Source organism: Sciurus vulgaris (genome assembly GCF_902686455.1).
Source record: "Sciurus vulgaris genome assembly, chromosome: 6".
Taxonomy (NCBI): Eukaryota; Metazoa; Chordata; class Mammalia; order Rodentia; family Sciuridae; genus Sciurus; species Sciurus vulgaris.
The window spans coordinates 70632459-70644345 of record NC_136466.1 but is presented as its reverse complement, the minus strand read 5'-3'; the positions used below and the strand labels follow the sequence as shown (position 1 = coordinate 70644345).

Below are 11887 nucleotides of genomic sequence, written 5' to 3'. Positions count from 1 at the left end.
TGCTATTAAAATATTCTTCACCAGTAATCCAGAGCTATGCATATTTCTGATAGGTCTAAATTTGTTCTTTTCATTGGCATTATTCTTAGCATTTTTAGTCAGATATAGTATATATTTTGTCCATAGGTGATCTTAACAGTTTTCTCATATCTGTAAATTAAGTAAGTAGATGAAGACTTTTTATTTGAATGAACTTAATGAATTTCATGAATCATTTAAAGGCTTGTATGAAATATTGAATTTTCACATAATTTTGTCACTCATCTTTAACATCTTTTAAGAGTAGAGTGTTGGCCTTGATCTAAATTTATGGTTGGCTATAAGCACTGCCATGTTAATCACACTGAGGAGCCATGAGCATAAAACCTAGTGTACTTATTTTTCTCAAATTCCATGTCAACTTTTCACTTAATTAAAATATTTATACACAAAAGTGTGGCCCTTTCCTGTTGTAAGTACCACATATACAAGACAATGATATTTTGTTGGTTTTTACTTACCTAAAACATTTTAATTTCTCCATAAATACTAAGATTTAACATTTTTAAATAAATCTCATTCAAGATAAACTAAAGGGAATTTAACCTGTAATATGCCATTCCTCTTTACTAAATACAACTGTTAAATCACTTTTTCATAAAATCATATTCAAAGAATAATCTCAGAGCCTGAATTATGCCCTTCAAAGAATGCAGGACTCTTGAGAGCATTATATATTTCCTTGTCCTTTTGCTTCATAAATAGGTAACCAAGTGTAATTTACTGTGTATATTTCTTTTGGTCTTTCTGCAGTTTCAAAAATTTCAGTTTAGGAAATTTCATCTGTATTTTGGCTATACTGTTTATTTCTTTTTGGCTGATCAAAAATTTTGCTCTTTGTAGATGTGAACAGTCTTTATCAACAATATAATGACTTTTTGATGTTTCATTATCTTGTTTTATTCTTTAATGTTTTTTAAATTTAATTTTTCAATGAGACCAAAGTTACAATTGTATGAACCATGTATTATTTTGTCCTTGAGTAGATTGAGTGGTAATTCATCTGAATTATAAATCTATGTTGCATTCAACAAGTCTCGTGAGTTAAACTTATATGAATATAAGTTAAATTTATATGAATATAAGTCAATTTTATTGAACTTCTGGTAGAATATGAGTAGTTAAAAGCTTATTTTATAGGATAAAATTTAGTTTTAAATCCCAAATATCATTTTACTGGAGATTAAGTATTTGTGCTTTTCCCTTGATTACTAATTTTTCTGAAGATATGAAAAAAGAAAAAATTACTGACATGTATGTCTGTTTTGAAATAAAGTTTTTTGACATCATTCAATTGAAAAGTTGAAGTGAGGAAGAGACAAAAATGAGAACAAAATTAGATACAGCCATTATATAAGATATAAACATGGTAGCTAACATTAATAATATCTCTCCTATTTATTATCAGCAACTTAAATGAATACATTTGATGTATGACAAATAATAAGTCTGGTCAAAGTTTCCAACAATACATTTCAAGATCACGAAAATTCAAGTTCACTTTTCATAAGTCTAATTTGTATAATCACACAAAGGAGACTGGACAAATGATCATCCAGAACCTGCCTCATTCCTGTGTGCATTCATAAAGTTTGGATCATTCCTTTCCAGCTAGGGGATATAACCAGAATGTAGAAAAGATCAACATTTTGAGATTCAGTCACTAGGATTTAGTAGTGAACATGTTCCAAATCATATTCACAACATGCCTACCATATGAAAATACACCAATTAAACTGTTACAGAACCAAGATAGAGAATGGAGGCTAGTATCTTCATAATGACACCCTGTCAATATGCTTTTTCTCAAATGTTTCTAATACAAATACATCTTTTATAATTTCTTTTCTGTTGTCTTTAGGTTGTTCTCTTTAGTGAGTTTTAACATGTGCTATTTGGTGTCACGACCAGCAGGACCAAACTCTCAGGCCTGGAAAGGGGCAGTGGGGTACTGTAAAATAAAAGATTTACAGACACAGATCTTGAGTATTCAGCTGGGATCAGGTGGAGCTCTGCTCTCTGATACAAATGCAGATCTAAAGAGTTACACCAGCAATCTTTTTTTTTTATATATGTCTCCTTATCAGGTTAAAGACTATGCAACCATTATTCTTTGTATTCAGGAAAGTTACAGAAACTAGGGCATCTATGTAGCTTTTCCACAGTTGCAATGTTAGGAGTTTTGTGTAGCTGTCAAGAAAGTCCATTGTTTAAAGTTACTTTAAAGGGGGCAGGAACTAGAAAAGAAGAGCTAGTGAAACATTATGATTGTCTAGCATGAGAATTCCTTCCTTGGCAGGAGCTGTGTGCCTGAGATCAAGGCCAGAGCTGATAGGACTCTTACACAGCCTCCTCATGCAGGGTATTGACACAGCAGCTAAGCATTCTGTGCCCTTGAACAGAACATTCCCAGGCATCAGGCATCAGGCATGCCATAGCCATGAGGCCAAAGAGACCCCCAGTCTCAGTTACTGCTGTCCCATCCTGTCACCACTCTCCACAGTTTGGGGGGCAGAAATTCTAAGGAAGTCAGTGTGACCAATACCACCTTAAGATCCCCTTTTCTTTAATGATAAAAAGTTATGAAATATATTCTTAAAGTGTGAGGTTAAAACATGCATGTATTTACTGGGATTCTGCTTCCAGGGTAGATGCAGTATCTGGAAGCATCAAACAACATTAAAACTGGCCATAAGTCAAAAATCATCTCTTTATAGCAACAGAAACCAGATGATATAATAAGACCTAAATGGACTCAGATTTTTGAGTAGGAATATTCCTGGGGTTGAGAGCTAAATCCTACAATTTTCCCTCAAAGAAATTGTATAAATCTGAAAATGAACAACAGCCTTTTATTAGGAACAGAGTAACCAGTAACCTTTGGAAGACTGGAGGATTCAAGCTCAGGACCAGTTTCCCCCTCAAAGGACTTGGCAAATTCAGAGCAGCTCAGGAAACACTAGACACTTAAGTGGAAATTTTTTGAAAAGCAGAGTAAATTGTTTCTTGTTATACAAAGACGAGAGTTTGGGATTTCCATAAGAAGGGACTATAGAAGATATACTAAATTCTCAACTGAAAATTATGTTGTGCTAGATGTTTATCATGACTTCAAAGAATCTTGATTGAGTGCAGTTCCTATTTTAAGACAATTTGTTTAGATAGGGCTCTGGTGAAGCTACCAGAAGAAAAAGTGAGCTCTTCCTGGAGGAAGATAATACCATCTTGATCCTGAACTTTTTTTTACACAAGTATCCCTAATTCAGCAAAAGAAATTTGTAAGAGCATATGCATGTATATGTGCACATGGACACACATAATCACACAAGTGAATGGTACAGATAAAATAGAGCAAAAACATAACCCCCAAAATGCAGGGATGATTCAGATATTAGACTTATTTGACAAACATGTTAAAGTAAGTATGGCTAATGTGCTAAAAATAAGGAACAATAGAGAAAATAAATATAAAGAAAATTTAACCCAACAATTGAAATTTAAAATTGAAAATTTATTCTATAACTAAAAATGTAATAGTTGATATGAAACTAAAAGATTTAATCTCATAGGTATAAATGAATACAGTATCAGTGCATGCAGTTAGGTCAATAAAAATATAGAAATACAAATAGAAAAATAATGAAAAATATAGAAAAGAACATTAGTGCCATGTGGAATATATTGAAAAACTCAAACATACGTATTGTAATCCTAGGATAAGAGAGAGTAAGAGTGGGTAATAAGTAATATTTAAACAGATAATGACAAGATTTATAAAAATGATTCCCCTTCAAGATACTCAGTGAAATAAAAATTAAACCAAACAAATTAAATGATCTATTACTTTTAGAAAAGCATAAGTAAAATGGAGATATTTTTAACAGAAAACAATGAAACCAACAAGCAAAGAATTAATGTTTTAAGGACCTTGATGAAAATCATTAACTGACTAGAATTACATTATCAGAAAACATAATCATCAAACAGGATATTCTAATACTTTTTTTGAATTAATCAGTCAAAACACACTAAAAGAAATACTTTTAGTGGAAATCATTAGGCAAAGGGGAAAGAGTCCTAAAGGGATTACAGAATTACAGGAAGACATAAAAAGAGACAGGAAGGGTAAATACAAGTTAGTATTGATATATAAATTTGATTATAGTAGGCAGTCATGGTAGTTTCTTAAAGGATTTAAAATATATATGACATTTAAATTCATAATAGCAAAAACATCAAGGTAAAGGTATAGAGTTAGGGATTTCTAAGGTTCCAAGCATTATCTCATGAAAGTAGACATAATTCTGGTTAGGTTCTTGTAGATAATAGTTTTATCATATAATAAAGAATAATCAAAAATAAATGAAGGTAAATAAAAAATAACAAGGATTTCAGTAATATAGAAGAACAAAACCTTAGAAGCAAATGGAAAAATAATTAGATTTCTTTGTGATTGAAAGATATTACATTAATTTAAATTGGTTTCAGTAATTCAATTAAACAATCAAAACGTTCAGACTACCTTTAAGAAAAACTCAAATATATGCTATCAGTTAAATGTGTGTGAGAAAGAGAAAACAGAGTGAAAGTTAAAAATGGGATAATGTGTTTAATACACTAGACAAAATAAACTTAATGTAGCTATATTCACATAATACAAAGGAGACTTTAAGTATAGATACATTGCTAGTGATGAAGACAGTTGTTTCATAATAATAAAAAGGCAAAGAAATAAACCAGAAATATGTGAGGTGCAGGACTAGATATTTCTGTATAGGCTACTACAAAATATAAAATGGTAAGATGGCAGAATACAAATTCAAAGTAGACAAACCACAACCATATTGGGAGACTTCATATAACTCTGTCCATTCCTAACAGAATAAGAAGACAACACACACACACATGAACAATGAAATGCTGAACAACACATACATCATATTCAAATATACTGACGTAACACATTAAAACACACATTCTTACATGCATATAAAATATAAAGTTGTCTATATTCTAGATCATAAAACAAGCCTCATTTTTTTGAAAATTTTTTAGTTATTGATGTACCTTTATTTTATTTATCTTTATGTGGTGCTGAGGATTGAATCCAGTGCCTCACATATGCTACACAAGTGCTCTACCACTGAGCCACTTCCCCAACCCAGCAAGTATAATTTTTAGTAAAAGGTATTGAAATGTTTCAGCATGCTTTTTGAATGCAGCAGAATATGGCAGAAATTAAAATTTGACAAGAAATCCACAAATGCTTCAAAATTAAATAACAATACCCATGAGTCAAAGAAGAAATCACAAAAGATATTTCCAAATAGTTTGAACTGGGTAAAAAGAACTGTCAAGAACTGACACATAAAAACACAACTTGGTAACATAAAGCCTTAAATGCACATATTAAAAAAGAAAGATAAAACCAACAATGGAAGCATTGATTTCAAGAAGCTAGAAAAAGAACAGCAATTCAAATGTGAATAAAGAAGGTAATTACACATACAAAATACACAAGCATAAATGAATAAAATAGATGACAAAGCTTCAATCCAGCAAATTGTTAAAAATGAAAGTGGGTTCTTCATAATTATTAGTAAAATTGAAACTTTTAGATGAATCAAGTAAACCAAGGAAAATACCAATTACCATTACTAGGATTAAAAAAAAGAAACATCTCTATGAATCCGACAGACATTTTTAAAAACAAAAAGATTTTGTGAACAATTTTCTGCCAACATGGTGTATCTCTGTATCCTATGATCACATTTTTTTCTGTGACTCTAAATCTGTTCTTTAAAATAGTCTATTTTAAAAATGGAAGCCTTACTTTATAAAACCCCTGACAAAGCTATATTAACTAAGGCAATGTGGTATTGCAGGATAAACAAACAGAAAAATTGAATACTTGAGCAAACCTGAAATCACCTGATCTGTGACAGTAATGAAGCTTCTGAAATAAAAAGGGGAATGGATTACCTTGCAATAGATGACATAAAGGCATGTGGAAAACTTTTGACTATAATCAGATTCACTTGAAAAAATAAGCTTAGATTGATTACAGCTTTAGATGGGATAAAGTATAGTAATTAATATTTCAAATATATCACATGAGAATAAGACCTTTCTGTATGCAAAGATTTAAATAGAAACAAAAGTGAAAAGTATTCATAAATCAAACTAAATTAAAGAGGTTTTATTTATCAAAGATACCATAATAGAAATTAAAATACAAAACAGAGTGGGAGAAGATATTTATAATATATAAGAAGGACCTATACCCATAATATAAAAAGTACTTCTACAGACCAAAAAAGCAAATATGGTAATGCCTCAATAAGAAAAATGACAAAAGACTTGAACAAGAACATCACAAGAATGTGTCCTAATGGTAAATAAACGTGAAAATGCAAAACATTTTGTTAATCACCAGGATATTCAAATCAGAATTACAAAATGATATCACCAGACACTCAATAGAGTGTGTAGAACTGAAACGACAACATTAAATATTAACAAGGATATGGAGCAACTGGAACTCTCATATTGGAAAAACTACTTTTGAAAAATGTTTTACAGTAGTTCCTACAACTAAATATATGTGTACATCTTAATGTACAGCAATACAACTAATATGAATATATTCAAAATATATACATCGACATGGATACCAAAAGACAAGTACAAGAATGTTCATAACAATACTACTGAAGAACGGGGCTCAAAACTGGAAAAATATTAATGTTCATGAACTCAAGAATGCATAAACAAAGCATGATGTATTCATACATAAAACTATTATAAAGCAATGAGAATAAAACAAATCAGTATGATATACCACCTATTAATTTTTAAAAAATAATGTTGAATGCAAAAATACAGATATTAGAGAGTAATGCTCTATATGTATGAAAGTACATAAAGCCAAAAAACTATGACAATAGAATTCAGGATAGTGCTTATGTTTTGGGGGAAATTTAGTAATCAGGCGATGGCAGGAGAGGACTTTCTGATTCTATTATTAATCTACATTCTATTATAGGAGTGAATGAACCTCCTTTAAATTCACAGAGTGGTACACATGCATTTGTGCCTTCTTCTGGAGTTATATTAGGCCTTAAAATTAAAGTAATTTTGTGAAATTATAGAATTTGTAGGTGTCCATTACATTTGTGTTTTTAAATATAATCAAATTATGAACCAATAAAGAATATTTCTTCTTGTACTCAAAGGGTACTTTTTGGAGATTAACATCATTTTCTTTATGTTTTGCTTGTTCGTTTGTTTGTTTGTTTGTTTTTGATAGCAGATATTGAACACAGGGGCACTTAACCACTGAGGGATATCCCCAGCCCGTTTTATTTATTTTGAGTCAGAGTCTACCTAAGTTGCCAAGGATAGCTTTGAATATGCAATGCTCCTGCTTTAACTTCTCTAGGAGCTGGGATTGGAGGAGTGCTTTACTTAAGTATTCTTAAACTGAAAATTCACTCAGAAAATGTTTATTTAGAACTTCTAATAACTTGAAGATACAATTAAGCGTGATTCTGTGATTAAAGGATATTGAACATAGCAGGTTTAGAATTTGGAATGAAATGGCAAGTAATATATATAATAGTAAGCAAGGACGCCTGGTGGCGCTGCAGGATAACAGTGTAAATAATGGGCTCTGAGGATACCCTGGACGCCAAAGAGCTGGGAATCAGAACTCTGAAAGCTTCCCCAAAGGAGGAGGCATTTTAGGTGAGCTCCAAGAGACAGCTCTTCAAGAAGGCATCGTTCTAAGTGCCTTTCAGACAGAAACATTAAACTCAAGATTATTTAACCAAATTTTCTGAGTGGATTGTATACCGAGTTGAAGAAACTACATCTTCTGGACGGATTAGAACAATGGAGGCTGGGCTAGGAAAACCGCTGCAGAAAAGGCAAGTTATTTTTCTTGGTATGCTATTGTTTTTGTGGGAGGCTGACTCTGAGACAATTAGGTATTCTGTGCCAGAAGAAACAGAAAGTGGCTACTCTGTGGCCAACCTGGCAAAAGATCTGGGGCTCAGGGTTTGGGAGCTGGCCCCTCGGGGAGCGCAAATACATCACAAAGGTAGCAAACAGCTCCTGCAGCTCAATGTAAAGACCGGCGATTTGCTTCTACAGGAAAAACTAGACCGGGAGGTGCTGTGTGGGGCCATAGAACCCTGTATTTTGCATTTCCAACTGTTACTAGAAAACCCCGTGCAGTTGTTTCAAGTTGATGTGCAACTCATAGATGTAAATGACCATTCTCCGGAATTCCTAGAAAAGAAAATGATCCTTAAAATCCCAGAGAGTGCCCAAGCGGGGACAGTGTTTCCTTTGAAATCAGCTCAGGACTTGGACATAGGTAGCAACAGTGTTCAGAACTACACAATCAGCCCCAACTCCAATTTTCGTGTTGTTACTCACAATCGCGGAGATGGCAGAAAATACCCAGAGCTGGTGTTAGGCAAAGCTCTGGACAGGGAGGAACAGCCTGAGCTCATTTTAACCCTCACAGCACTGGATGGTGGAGTGCCACCCAGGTCTGGGACTGTTACACTACAAATTGAAGTGGTAGACATCAATGATAATGCACCCAAATTTTTACAGTCCCTGTATGAAGTACATGTTCCTGAGAACAGTCGCATAAACTCCTTAGTTCTCATTGTCTCTGCTCGAGATTTAGATGCGGGAACAAATGGGCGTGTAGCCTACTCTTTCTTTGAAGGTGATAAAGTTTCTCAACCATTTGTAATAGATGAAAAAACAGGAGAAATTCGTCTGCAAAGGGCATTGGACTATGAGGTACATCAACATTATACCATAGAAATTGCAGCCACTGATGGAGGAGGCCTTGTGGGGAAATGCACTGTGGCCATAGAAGTGGTGGATGTGAATGACAATGCTCCTGAACTAATCATGTCAAAGATCAGCAGCTCTATCCCAGAAAACTCCCCTGAGATTGTAGTTGCCATTTTCAGAGTTTCTGACCCAGACTCTGGCGACAATGGTAGGATGGTTTCCTCCATACAAAATGATCTTCCCTTCCTCTTGAAGCCCACATTTGAGAACTTTTACACCTTGGTGACAGAAGGCCCGCTGGACAGAGAGAGCAGAGCCCAGTACAACATCACCATCACAGTCACTGACTTGGGGACACCAAGGCTGAAAACCGAGCACAGCATAACCGTCCTGGTCTCCGACGTCAACGACAACGCCCCTGCCTTCTCGCAGACGTCCTACACGCTGTCGGTGCGCGAGAACAACAGCCCCGCCCTGCACATAGGCGGCGTCAGCGCCACAGACAGAGACTCAGGCAGCAACGCCCAGCTGACCTACTCGCTGCTGCTGCCCCAGGACCCGCACCTGCCCCTCGCCTCGCTGGTCTCCATCAACGCCGACAACGGGCAGCTGTTCGCGCTGAGGGCGCTGGACTTCGAGGCCCTGCAGGCGTTCGAGTTCCGCGTGGGCGCCACAGACCGAGGCTCGCCCGCGCTGAGCAGCCAGGCGCTGGTGCGCGTCGTGGTGCTGGACGACAACGACAACTCGCCCTTCGTGCTCTACCCGCTGCAGAACGCCTCTGCGCCCTGCATCGAGCTGGTGCCCAGGGCGGCAGAGCCGGGCTACCTGGTCACCAAGGTGGTGGCGGTGGACGGAGACTCGGGCCAGAACGCCTGGCTGTCGTTCCAGCTGCTCAAGGCCACGGAGCCCGGGCTGTTTGGCGTGTGGGCGCACAATGGCGAGGTGCGCACCGCCAGGCTGCTGAGCGAGCGCGACGCGGCCAGGCACAGGCTGGTGGTGCTGGTCAAGGACAATGGCGAGCCGCCGCTGTCTGCCAGCGTCACGCTGCACGTGCTGCTGGTGGATGGCTTCTCGCAGCCCTACCTGCCGCTGCCGGAAGTGGCGCCCGAGCGCGCGCAGGCCGACTCGCTGACAGTCTACTTGGTCATCGCCCTGGCCTCGGTGTCGTCGCTCTTCCTCTTTTCCGTGCTGGTGTTTGTGGTGGTGAGGCTGTGCAGGCGGCGCAGGGCGGCGTCTTTGGGTGTGTGCTCTGTGCCAGAGGGCCACTTTCCTGGCCACCTGGTGGACATCAGTGGCACTGGGACTCTGTCCCAGAGCTACCAGTATGAGGTGTGTCTTTCTGGAGCTGCAGGAACAAATGAATTCAAATTCCTTAAACCGATATTCCCCAAATTCCCGCCGCAGAGGGCTTGTGAAGCAACAGTAGGAAATGCCACCTTAGGGAATGTCCTTCAATTCCCTTAGAAATCTGATTATGAGATATTTTTGTCATTTTATCCTAACTTACCTAGATACAGAATTTGAGTGTCTCCTGGACAGTAATTTAATTTTTGAATATAGTTTTCATTTTCCTGTTGTAATGAATTTGTCCATTTAACTTTATCCTAATTTGGAGAATATCTTTATTGCACTCATTTATACCTTGTCATTCCAAACCTATGTCTGTTCCTGATTTTCCTGAAATTTGTTCTTCCTTTTGGTATTTGTTGTGATGAACCATCTTTATAAAAATGAAATGTTAGCTCAGCACTGTGGTGCATGCCTGTAATCTCAGCTGCTCAGGAAGCTAAGGTGGAGGATGAGTTCAAAGCTAGCCTCAGTAACTTCCTGAGGCCCCAAACCAACTAGTAGGACCCTCTCTCTAAATAAAATACTTAAAAAAAAAAAAAGGCTGAGGATGTGACTCAGTGGTTAGGCAACCATGGGTTCAATTGGTGGTTCAAAAAAATTGAAAGGTGAAATTCCAAAATAATTTTTAAAGTAACTATACCAGTTTAAAATACTGTCAGCAGTGTCACAATATACAGATTCCTTCCCATTCTTGCCCAAACCTGATATTGTCTCTTTTTTTTTTTCATTTTGCCTCTTTTGGAAAGCACTTTAAAACATCTTAAAAATATATCTCAAATGTATATATCACCAAGGAAAATATTTGCAACTGTTATGGACTAAATTGTACCCCCCTCCCGATTCAAATGTTGAAGCCCTAATCCCTAGAACTGGATTGTATTTAAAGGTAGGACATTTAAAGTGGTTATTACATTAAAATGGAATCATTTGGATTAGCTCTAGTTCAATATTATTGATGTTTTTATAAGATTAGCACATCAAGGAGTGGGGGGGGGTACACAGGCACAGAGAGATAATTCTGTGAAAATACCAGAAAATGGTCAGTCATCTACTAGTCAAGAAGAGAGGAGCCTCAGAATGAAACCACCCCTGTCAACACCTTAGACTTCTAGCCTCCAAAATTGTGAGGAAATAAATTCCCTTTTTTATCCTCCCATTTTTTGGAATTTGCTATAGCAGCTCTAGTAAACTCATACATTTTTAGACAATCTTCTAAAATGATTGCAGAGTAGCTACCACACTTACATAACATCAAGGGAGTCAGACATGGTGTTTTCATGTGTATAATCCAAGCTACTTGGGAGACTGAGGTAAGAAGAGAGGTTGAAGGAAGAGGATTGCATTTTGAGACCAGATTGGCAACTTAGTGAGATCCTGTCTCAATGTAAATATAAAAAGGGTTGGGGATATAGCTCAGTGATAGAGCACCGCTGGAATCCCCAAACTACAACACAACAACAAAACAAAATACATCAACTTTAATTATCCATTCTTCACTAAAGCTATGTCACTATTTTTGAGTACTCCTCTGGTCCAACTGAAACTTTCATTTACTGTTCCATTAATGACCATTAAGTTTGTTTTTCTTTATGAATGAAATGAGTATCATTCTTATTCTTCCATTTGTATCTGTTTTTCTGCAGTTTTCAACCTACCTCAGTTGGTACTTCTACTTTTAAAT

The 11887-nt window shown here is 36.5% G+C and overlaps 1 protein-coding gene across 1 annotated transcript; it reads left to right on the top strand.

Moving 5' to 3' along the window:
- Positions 1 to 3607: 3607 nt before the first annotated feature.
- LOC306663808 (protocadherin beta-5-like) lies at positions 3608 to 10666 on the top strand. The gene has a single exon (XM_079144384.1). It carries the CDS (start codon positions 7933 to 7935, stop codon positions 10318 to 10320), a length of 2388 nt encoding a protein of 795 aa, XP_079000510.1. The 5' UTR covers positions 3608 to 7932; the 3' UTR covers positions 10321 to 10666.
- Positions 10667 to 11887: the final 1221 nt, after the last annotated feature.

Excerpts from the sequence above, each read along its gene's own strand:
- LOC306663808 (XM_079144384.1), top strand. The coding sequence starts at position 7,933 with ATGGAGGCTGGGCTAGGAAAACCGCTGCAGAAAAGGCAAGTTATTTTT.